An 11,858-nucleotide genomic window follows, 5' to 3' on the forward strand; every position below is an offset into this window, starting at 1 on the left:
CACATGTTCCTATTGAACTTACATGTCTTTCCTAAGGCTGATACAATGTACACTTTATACTATGAAAACACTGTTACACTGTGTTTATATTTTGCACGAGATTTGCCTTCAAGACAGGAGTGACATCCAAACCTTGCTGGAAATCTCCATATTATTCTAGTAGGTCTCATCTGCGGATAAGTACCAACGCTATTTAGGGTACGGAGTTGTCAAGTAGGGAGCAAATGGGTTTTCAAGAGAAAAACCGACATGCATGGAAATATACAAACCTATAAAGCATGGCTAGTAGCGAAAGGTTTCACTCAAACTCAAGGTATTGACTATGATGAAACCTTCTCGCCCGTTGCTATGATCAAATCGATCAGGATATTACTTGCCATAGTTGCGTACTATGATTACGAAATTTGGCAAATGGATGTTAAAACCGCCTTTCTTAATGGCCATCTTTCCGAAGATGTTTATATGGTTCAACCTGACGGTTTTATCGATCCAAAATATCCTAATAGGGTGTGTAAGCTAACCAAGTCCATTTATGGACTCAAGCAAGCATCTCGGAGCTGGAATCTTTGTTTTGACCAGAAAGTCAAAGAGTTTGGTTTTATCAAGAACGAAGATGAACCTTGTGTTTACAGAAAGGCTAGTGGGAGTGCTATATCATTTCTCATCTTGTATGTAGATGATATATTGATCATTGGAAACAACATCCCCATGCTTAAAGAAATTAAACATTGGTTGGGATTTTGCTTCGCAATGAAGGATCTTGGAGAAGCCGCTTACATTCTAGGAATCAAGATCTATAGGAATAGATCTAAGAGACTTCTTGGGCTAACTCAGAGCACATACATAGATCAAGTAATGAGTCGCTTCAAGATGGAAAACTCCAAGAAAGGAGATGTTCCAATGACTAAAGGAACCGTCTTGGACAAATCACAAGTTCCCTCTGAGGACCGTGAGATAAAGCAAATGGAAGCAGTTCCATATGCTTCAGCGATTGGTTCTATCATGTATGCTATGGTATGTACTCGACCAGACGTCTCGTATGCTTTGAGCATGACCAGCCGTTAGCAGTAGAGCCCTGGGATTGCCCACTGGACTGCAATTAAGAACATCCTTAAGTACTTGAGAAGGACAAAGGATATGTTCTTGATATTTGGAGGAGTCAATGAGGAGCTCACTATAAAATGTTACACTGATGCTAGTTTTCAAACTGATCGAGATACCTCTCGCTCACAAACGGGTTTCGTGTTCACTCTCAACGGAGGAGCTGTCTCATGGAAAAGCTCCAAGCAGAGTGTTGTAGCTGATTCCACCACGGAATCTGAGTACATTGCTGCATCGGATGCTGCAAAGGAAGCTGCTTGGATGAAGAAGTTCATAGTATCATGAAACCCATCCAGATATTTTGTGATAACACAGGTGCTATTGCTCAATCCAAGGAGCCTAGATCACATCACAAAGCCAAGCACATTTTGAGAAAGTTTCACTACATACATGAGATTGTGGAACGTGGAGACATCGTTATAAGCAAAATTGACACAGATCAAAACTTAGCTGACCCATTTACTAAGCCAATGACTCAAGAAAAACATGACCGTCACATGGACGCTATTGGGCTTAGATTAGCTAGTGAAATGTTTTGATTTAGTATTTGGATGTACGAACATCAAACAGTTGTATTCCTGTATTCATTTTGATTTACTAGTTAAATGCAATTCTTGAATCCTACAACTGTGTTCGATTTTGATACGTTTAATCCGTGAATCTTGTATTCTAAATTATCCGTAGTCGATCAGACTCGTGGGAACGACTCTGAATTAAGACTATTCTGATTTTGGACTCAAGGAATTGACATCCAAATTCACAGGCTTCATTATGAATGACGCTGGATGTAACTCGCATCAAATCATCTTCATGGATCTTAGTCAAAAGATGTTTTGATTTGGGCATACTCATTTAGTATCCTCTGAGCTGAGATACATACTAGAACTTTCGTTTATTAAAGACTATTCTTTGATCAGTGTCAACCGATGTCGCGTAACTGCCAGTCATAAAGGCATTGGTTGGGAGTGGTTCTGAAGTTCAGTGGGAGTTGTATGTAGTCAAGATGGAATTCTGTACTCTTACATTATATGTAACAGTTAGACATCGGCTCCCTCGTTGATTCAAACTGGTGAAGTGTAAGGCCTTACCCAAACTTACTGTGTGTTTGGTTGGACCACTTTGATTCTGCGAACGAGAACGATAATGATTGAACGCCATATGAGATTGAATCTGATCCATGTCTCATTGTTCAATTGATGTCTTTTACTAAAAGGATAGATGACAACGATTGCCATAAGTCTATTGTCTTCAAGTAGCAAGTCGTTGCTAAAAGGAAGATACCTTGGTTAGTGACTTTAAAGTGTCATGACCTGTTGGGGGCAGCTATGTGTAGCTAGAACACCGCTGGTTGTCTGCGTTGAGATCTTATCAGAGACCATCCAAGTGGGAGCTGTTGGATATTTATGTCCGGTTCGATAAGTCAACGCTGCCGACCGGGTCTTGACCCGTAAGAATTACACAGTGGGCAACGAACTAAATTCCACTTAACTAATTTAACTGGTAATTACGAACGATACGCGGGTATTGAACTGAGAGACGGGTACATGGACCGAGTGGGACAAGAACACTCTTGCATCGCCACTTGTCGCGCACCTAGGACTTGGCAAATAACATTGCATGCACTATGCATGTCCGCCACTTGGCAAACATGCATAGATCCCCATCCACTATTTATATGGAGTTTGGTCTTGGACTTGAAAGGTTACAAGATTGAAACAAAAACTCACAACACACACCACTCCAATCGGCCAAGACCGCCGCCGGCCAGGACTGCCGCCCACCTTCGCCGTTTCCGACCCATTCTCGCGTTTCGATAGTTTGTACAACTAGCACCCGTTCGTTGAACCTCAGTGTCTCAACCGGTTATTCACTAACCGAAGGTATATCTAAACCCCCTATGGTTGATGTTCTATTTCGTGTTTGCATGTTGGCGATCTTGTTCCATTATGGGTGCTTCTTGATATAAAAGTGTTCGTGTTATTTTGCTACATACGCTTCCATTGCTTAAAATGTATATATAGTTTTAACTAGTTAAAGTTTATTTTGAATAACATATATATACATGTTTTTATTTGTCAAAAATGATTTAATTAATCTTTGTAACGAAATAAAAGACGGTCACTTAAACCTTACACCTCTAGAACAAGGGAAAGGCATTAATGCCAAAACATCTGTAACTTTCTTTTGCGTGGTTTCCGTACATTTATTGTTCTAGCTATTACATTGAAAGCTATACATTATTACATGGTTCCTCAGTTGGTGGTATTTTATAATTAAAACTTGACATATTTATTCACACCCACTTGGCCACTTGTATATGTATTGAATGAAATGAAAAGGCTCTATTTATTTTACAACAATAGTTTCAATATACTATTTCATGTTGGCCTGATAGTTGTCTCGATTACAACTTGACTTTGAAGTGTTGAATTATTTGTTACATTAATTTCTTTCATAACTACAACTCACGCTCTATATATCTATTACTTCAACTCACATACGCTCTATTAAACACGATCCACACATTTTAAAAGCAAAAAAGGCAACTAAATATAAAAACGAAAATTGGAGGAAAATCTACAAAGTCAAAAAAAGCAGTGCGAATTATCTCCCCCGCTATGACCTTTTCGTCCATATTTATATTTATGGGGCCACTAACTTCAAATGAATTAAAAGCTATGTAGAGTTGCACCCTTTTAGATGGGACGGGGCACTGTCCAGGTAGCATGTTTCGGGTTTGAACCCGAGCCAGCATACCGCCGTCACCTCTGCGGGTAGGCTTGGCGGGTTGCGTTGGACAGCAAAGATACCTACATGAGAGGTGTGATTTTGTGAATGTTTTGGTTAACCTCAACGGTCATATGACCATTAAAAGAAAAAAAAAAGTATTTTTTTTATTTATTTTTTAAACTTTATAAATAACTATTTCTTTCTTAACCCATTTCCACTCATAACCATCTCGTTTCACTCTATAATCCATACGCATTTTCATTCTCAATGGCTAATCATTCCTACGAAGAGTTGGATATTTACTTACCACCAAACGATTACGAAGACGATTTTTCAACCGATAGTAGCCTACTTTATTTCGTGGAGAAGCTAGAGGAACTCGAAGCGGATGACACGGCAACGCCGTCGGCCATTTCAAAAAAAAAAAAATATCAAACGTGATCGCATACAAGGTAACGAGAATCTTATGAACGATTATTTTGTTGATGAACCAATGTGATCCAACAGCCAGTAGCCCGCAAACGAGAACTTGCAGAAAAAAGGGGTTGGCCGATGAGCCATTTAACGTATTTTTAGGTTGTATTATTTTAAAAATTGTCGTTTTTTAGTTATTTTCCGGTTTTTAGTTTAATATCAATTATGTATTTTTATTTTCATTTTAATGAAGTTTATTTTTTGTATTAACATTTGACATTATTTAAATAAAAAAAATAAAAAAAAACAAAGTTTGCGGCTAGGACAAGTGGCGTCACCACTTACTAGTTAATGGGTACTTAGTGATCTTTTTGATGTGGCAAATGATGGTTTGTCGGGGCTAGGTACTTACCCTAGAGTGCCCCTTCCTCCCTTGATGTGTTTGATTTATGCGATTAATCTGTATACGACTTTACATTCCTACTAGTGTGCCTTGAAGTTTACGACCAGCTATAAATGCTTACTCTATTCAAACGCTTTCTACGAATGCATCGACACATTTGCTGTATACTGGTACCCCAAAGATCAGAGTTTAAATCTGACATTTGCATATTGCATAGCAATTTAGTTGGGGGATATAGATAGAATTATAATAGTAGTTTGATCACCTGATTCCATCTTCATGACAAAAAGATCATTTAACTTTGTTTGTTGCTAATCACATAATTTTCTTCCTAAAAATCAAGTTGTTTAAATCCTATCCATCACAAAATTGAGCATTATCAATCATCTTCCTCTAGAAATCAAAATTGACCGTTTGAACAATATCAGGGTTGTCTCTACATACTAGATGTCGTGTCATGATGTATAGTAGACTAGGTTATGGGGTGTTCTAGGTCTTTGGTTTTTGATTTGTTTTACATATATGGGGCATGTCCTGTATATGAACTAGTGTGGAACTCATCCTCACTACTTGTACTTATTTGCGGTTGCATTTTAATAGAATCACCGGGGTAACCCTTTACCCAAAAAAAAACTATTAATAGAGCTGTATGTTAAAATTCTAAACCTAATGGAGTGGTGTTCATCCCTAGTTTCAGTTAACATGTCGTTATGGAAGATGTATGCATTTCTATATAACCAACAAGGGAGGGAAATTTGTTACCTCTATACATGTAAAACTCATTATTACCAATGAGGTGACGGTCTACTAATAAAGGCAAAGCTTTTTTACTCTTAGGTTTTGGAGAGAAGAACCTTGGGTTCAAGTCACACGTACAGCAGGAATTAAAAAAAATTATCATTAAAAAAAATTAAAAACTTATAACATAATTATACATGTAAATATATTAAATTCACATAATTTACATAATTCGTATACATAAAATAAAATAAATTAGTTTTACGTCATTTTACATTTGACATGTAAAAAAACCAGTTTTACAAAGTTAGATTTCTTTTTGTAACGTCCGTCTTTTAAATCAGGATTTTATTAATAAGATACACATTTTATAGGCTAAAATGTGACTTTACAATAATATAAACTTGATATGCTAACATTCCCATAGTTTACAACATTTCAAAAAGTACATGTTTATAAATGTTTACATAATTCACTTTTAGCAAACAACTCCAGATTTGACGCGGAAGCTTCATTTAGCGTATGTTCGGTTCTTGCTCGCCACTTGATCTTCATCCGGGCACTCTTGACATTCACCTAAGATCAAAACCAACTTAAAAGTTAGTTTTGATAGTTAAATAACAAGTTTAAACAAGTTATGTGGGTCAAACAAACAAAATTAAACAATTTTGGGATTCGGGGGGGGGGGGGGGGGGGGCTAGACGCCCCACCTAGCCCCTTTTTTTTACAGCAAGTTCCTTTATTGTTGCTGCACTTTGCCCAGCTACGAAAATTCACCAAATATTAACTTAGAACTTGCATAACTTTCACTATACAAGTCCGTTTTACGTGATTCTTTTTCCTACGCGTTCGTAATTAAATTCTTCATCATATGGAGTTAAAATCCAACATCCGGATTAACAAAATTTAAGACTTTTAAGTCTTCGGCTTATTACCCTTTTTACCAAAATTTTGACCCGTTTGTGATTTTATCAAACAAACATGTTTATTTGATCTTTAAACTCATGAACTTCATAATTTCAATATCTCCTATCATATTAGGCTCAAAATCATGGGTTTATATACCTTCTTTAACCCGTTTTGACTTAGAAGTTTAGTTTGACCCGTTAAGGGTATTTAAGTATATTTTAAACATGATTCGCTTTCATTTGTATCTAGCTTTATTTTTCCACATTTCTTACCAAGTAATCTTCCACCACAACTATAGTTGTGGTGGATTTAATGTGGAGATCCATATATTCCGAGTTTTATCCCTCGGACTATCATTATACGGCAAAGACCCATATTGAGTCATTTGACCCAAGATTTACCCTTTTCACTCTTTATACTTATTCAAAGTATTTGCTTGATCATATAACTTGTTTTTAAACAACTCTTAAGGTTCATTTGCTCGATTTTGCTTACGAGGGCGTTTTGGTCATCTTAAATCCTTTCTTTACAACAAAGACTTTTCATGTCGTAATTGACCAAAATTCCACTTTTTAAACTACGATCTTGTTTAAATAGCCATCATGTTTTTAAAACACAATGACTATAACTTAAATCATTCGGTTTATTTAAAAGATAACCAAATGTCTATTTTAACTCGTTTAGCCCTCATTAAACTTCAAGTTCTAATAATGAATTGACCAAATATACATACCTGGCTCGAATCAATATATTGATTCGTTTTAATACCTTGCGTTAGTAGCCGCTAAGCGATAGCGATGTACATATCCATCTGGTATTTATTTCTATGATCATATAGCTCAACAAACCATTATACATGGTTTATTACCCTTGTCTTTTATTCCGAACCGCACATGTCGTGTCGGAACATCATAATTCAAACATGACTTTCTATGATTCATAACCTATAAAACAAATAGATATTAAATAAAAGGTGTAAGTTTTGACTTACCTCGCATCCTAAATGCGCTTTCCTTCATACTTGACTCGTTCGACCCGCTTCTTTCCCCAAGCCTCCATCTAGCTTGTCAAGAGTCAAACTAGCATCATAATTCGTAAGATGGGTAGATTAGTCATCATTATTATGACTATTTCATCTTACGGATCTTATGTCGAAACTTCTATTCAACTTCATCATAGGTTTGTTTGACTTTCTAAAGTCAACTACCTTTAATCATATAATATGCACGATTAAGGCAAATCAACATTATGATTAGAACTCGTTTTATCCCATATCTCATGTAATTAGTCAAGCTTGCCAATTACGCGTTTCACTTGAATTTCAACACTTTACTTCTCATTTAGGCATTTTAACAAACACCTAATGGGCATAATTCTACACATTTGCTAACTAGTTCATAACTAGTCAATTTTTACCAAGATTAACATCAAAATTCAACCGCTATCACTTATGATCAAATACTCAAACTTGCAAATTGTTTAAGCATTTCCTAATTACTTAACATGCATGATGATTCTAATCATAATCACATCATCAATTTCATCATAACATTAAAACCCGCTTATCTAAGTGTGTTAATTCATCAAATCCTTCAATTCATAGCATGTTATGTATGATTTTCACTTAGGGTTTCGTTCCTAAGTAAGTATACATCACTAATCTAGCCATAGCTTCTCTAATCCATGCCTAATTCGCGATTAGGGTGATTATCAAATTTTTACAACTTCACCAAATGTCAAGATTTTACATACCTTATGATCCCCTAGCTTGGGTGATCACTAATATACGTTCATGCTTCAATTCGGGTCTTGAATTCTCCTTGATTTTGAGCAATTAGTGAGTCTAGGGTTTGAAGATGAGAGCTCCCTGGCTCTTCTGGAAATCTCGACCAGAACACACACTTAGAGTGTGTGTTTTGGTGTTAGTATTTTATTTAATCAAAACATTTTCCCTTTTTGCCTCTTTTAGTTCCTTTTGTTTCATTTATTACAAAAGAAGCTATATTTCATAGCTCTTCATTTAATTACCCATTACTAACTAGGTTAACTATTCCTAGTTAACTTGGTGGGTGTGGGGAATCATAACCCGTTTTATTTTTAACTCCCGTTAACTCGGGTTCCTAATAAATCGTATTTTCTCAAAGCATTTATTCCTCTTTTTGATTAATTCAGGATTATTTATTCAAATCCTAATATTCACCGGGTTACTTTTACCCTTAACGGTAATTTACCCGTCTTTTAGCATTAACGGGGTTTGATTACCAAACCCGTTTTCGGGGTGTTACACTTTTTCATTTAAAATGTTGTTTAAGATATAAAACGAATCCGTTTAACATAAATAAAACGAATCCGTTTGATGTAACTTTACATGTAAAAATTATCCATGAGGGGCGAAGTGCAAAAAGCTTGAATCCCTTATCTATAAATTACTGTTAAAACTTTAAACCAACCCTGCGAGGACTTTATCCCTCCTGACTCAGACCAAAGGGTTGAGGGTGATCGCTGCCTGGAAGGGGGCCCGCCGCTTTTTGCATTAATAACTTACTTAATTATCTTTTAATAATCCGACTTATTGGGATTGTATCCTTGCTGACTCAGACCCCTAGATTGAGGGTAACGTCGCCTTCACAAGATGGGTCTACTACTATAACTAAGATAATCTCTTAAAATGTCCAAAGTGCGGAAATCATCAAAAGGGTACATGAAAGATAAGTCGGAACCAAGTGATTCTTTCTTGTCTATCTGTTTTTACTTTTATTTTATTTTATGTTTTAATTTATCTTTTTATAGTTTTAAAAACCTTTTCTCAAAGTTTGGTTCGATTAGACATTGACGATAAGCCGATACTAAAAGCCTCTTGTGTCCTTGGACGACCTCGGTATCTAGCCATCACTATACTATGTCCGCGATGGGTGCACTTGCCCTAGCGCGTGTGTAGAGTGATAGTAGAATATCGTGTTTTATAAATTTAAAACTTGAATCGGCGAGTAAAAAGAGCTAAAAATATACTAAAAAGATTAACGTGGTCAAAATAGGAGCTTTTTGTTAATCATGGGTAAAGTCAAAGGAAGAGGAGTGGCGCTAAATGTTTTAAACGTTTACGCTCCTCAAGGTGTTGTCGTGAAACAAAATTTGTGGAGGGAAATTTCGAGTGAAGTTGCGAGTGCTTCCGGTTTGTGGATTATCATGGGAGACTTTAACGCAATGCAGTTTCCTGAAGAATGGAAAAGCTCCACGTTCAAGTCTTCATGTGCTCGCAACTTTAATGCTTTTATACATGATCTGGGTTTGTTGGAGTATAGCATGACAGGTAGGCAGTTCACATGAATTTGCGATAATGGAAGAAAGTTCAGTAAATAGACAGAATGTTGGTTTACCCGGAGTTATTCAACACTTGGCCAGAGGCCTGCCTTAGGGTCTTACCCAGCTTCTTACGGGACCATTGTCCTCTGGTGTTGATCACTGTTAATTGTAATTTTAGGCCTAGAACGTTTAGAGTTTACAATTTCTGGTTAGGAAAACAAGGTTATGAAGAGGCAGTTAAAGCAGCAGTGGAGAGCTTTAATGACACCAGGTCGGCGGATTTAGTTCTCACATAAAAATTCACCCACATTAGGAAGTGTCTCAAGAATTGGAAGGACGAGATGTTAGAGAAAGAGGGTGAAAGTACAAACATGGCTAGAAAAGAAGTTGAACAGTTGGAAGAAGATATGGAGACCCGAGATCTTCTAGAAGAAGAAGAAGAGTGGGTTCTTATGGAGAGTAAAATAGTGATCAAGGAAGTGGAATTAAAAAACAATGCAGACCTTAAACAAAGGAAGAGGATTAAGTGGGCCTTGGACGGTGATGAGAATTCTAAGTTTTTTCGTGGGGTTACTAACTCGAGAAAAACGAAGAATTCAATTCACGGTCTATGTATAGGAGGGGAATGGGTGACGATACCGAAAAAGATAAAAAAAGAAATCCTTGGCTATTTTAGGAATCGATTTATTGAAAGTATCCCAGAGCGGCCGGAGTTAGAGTGCCCGAACATAAAGAAAATCTCGAAAGATCACAAGGTGATGCTCATTGAAAGTTTCTCCAAAAATGAAATTAAAGATGCGGTTTGTGAGTATGATGGGGACAAGGCCCCGGATTTGGATGGACTAAATATGAAAATTTTAAAGCATTTTTGGCACCTCTTTGAGACCGACTTATATGAGGTCTTGACTAATTTTTATAACGAAGGGAATATCAGTTGCGGAAGTGGATCGTCTTTCATTACGTTGATCCTGAAAATTAACAGTCGATCTCAAAAATTATCGCCCTATAAATCTTGTGGGGACTATTAGCAAGGTGATTTTCAAGATCCTTGCCAATCGTCTTAAGAAGTTTTTAGGGACAGTAATCACTGAGTCCCAGTCGGCGTTCTTGAAAGGGAAATTCAACTTGGACGGTCCTCTTGTGGTGAATGAAGTCATTGCTTGGATCAAGAAAGCTAAAAACAGGCTTTCATCTTGAAGATAGACTTCGAGAAAGATTACGACAATACTAATTGGAACTTTGTGATAAATATTATGAAGAAAATGGGGTTCTCGAACTTTTGGTGTCTAGGAGTTTTGGCTTCGGTGAGGTCCTCGGTTTTAGTCAATGGTGCGCCTACATTCGAGTTCCAATGCAATAAAGTTATGAGACAATGTGATCCTCTTTCTTCCTTTTTATATATTGTAGTCATGGAAGCCTTGTCATGTATGCTTGAAAAAGCTATTGAAGGGGGTGCTATGAAAGGTATTCAAACGCCTAACTGTTACGTTATGATTTCGCATCTTTTGTATGCGAATGATGCCATCATTCTTGGAGATTGGTCGGATACTAACATCATAAACGTGGTCAGAATTCTCCGTGTGTTTTATAAGTGCTCAGGTCTGAAGATTAATCTATCCAAGTCTAATCTCTATGGGATTGGTATGGATCTAGCAGAAATAAAGAACAAGGATATGCTGGTGGGATGCAAAGCGGATAGTCTTCCTTTCAAATACTTAGGGTTGATGGTGGGGGCTAATATGAACCGTATAAACAACTAGAAGCCGGTGTATGTTATATTTAAGGCTAGGCTCTCCAAATGGAAAGCTAAATCACTTTCGATCGGATGTCGTATCCCCCTAATAAAGTCTGTTCTAGAAAGTTTGCCTAATTATTACTTCTCCCTGTACAAAACCCTGGCTAAAGTGATTAGAGATTTGGAAGCGTTGATCAAAAGGGCTTTATGGGGAGGGTCGAAATGCAATAAAAATGTATTGGGTTGCTTGGGATCGTGTGGCTATAGAAAAAAATGAAGGGGGGTTGGGGTTAAGCAAGTTGAAGCACATCAATATTGCTCTCCTAGCGAAATGGGGTTGCTATTTTAAGACATAGAAAAATCATCTTTGAAGGAAGGTGGTGGATACACTCCATGAGTATAAAAGCAATTGGAATTTTCTTCCGGTTAAAAGAAGCTTGAATGGAGTGTGGAACAACTTCACCAAAACGATAGCCAAAACTATGGTTGACGGTATCCCTTTACGTATTTTTTTTTAAAGTATGG

The 11,858-nt window shown here is 37.0% G+C and overlaps 1 protein-coding gene and 1 long non-coding RNA gene across 2 annotated transcripts; one reads left to right on the forward strand and one right to left on the reverse strand.

Annotated features, from left to right (window-relative positions):
* Positions 1–5,733: 5,733 nt before the first annotated feature.
* On the reverse strand, positions 5,734–8,184 carry LOC110871222. The gene is made up of 3 exons (XR_002553568.2): positions 8,048–8,184; positions 7,287–7,374; positions 5,734–5,962 (listed from the first exon to the last, which is right to left on the reverse strand). It is a non-coding gene; the product is annotated as an uncharacterized LOC110871222 (long non-coding RNA).
* A 1,162-nt stretch (positions 8,185–9,346) lies between these two features.
* Positions 9,347–10,626, forward strand: LOC110870211. Its single transcript, XM_035976053.1, has 3 exons — positions 9,347–9,591; positions 9,777–9,869; positions 9,912–10,626. The coding sequence occupies exons 1-3, from the start codon at positions 9,347–9,349 to the stop codon at positions 10,624–10,626; spliced, it is 1,053 nt and encodes a 350-aa protein (XP_035831946.1).
* Positions 10,627–11,858: the final 1,232 nt, after the last annotated feature.

The sequence above is a fragment of the Helianthus annuus genome, chromosome 8 (assembly GCF_002127325.2).
Source record: "Helianthus annuus cultivar XRQ/B chromosome 8, HanXRQr2.0-SUNRISE, whole genome shotgun sequence".
Taxonomy (NCBI): domain Eukaryota; kingdom Viridiplantae; phylum Streptophyta; class Magnoliopsida; order Asterales; family Asteraceae; genus Helianthus; species Helianthus annuus.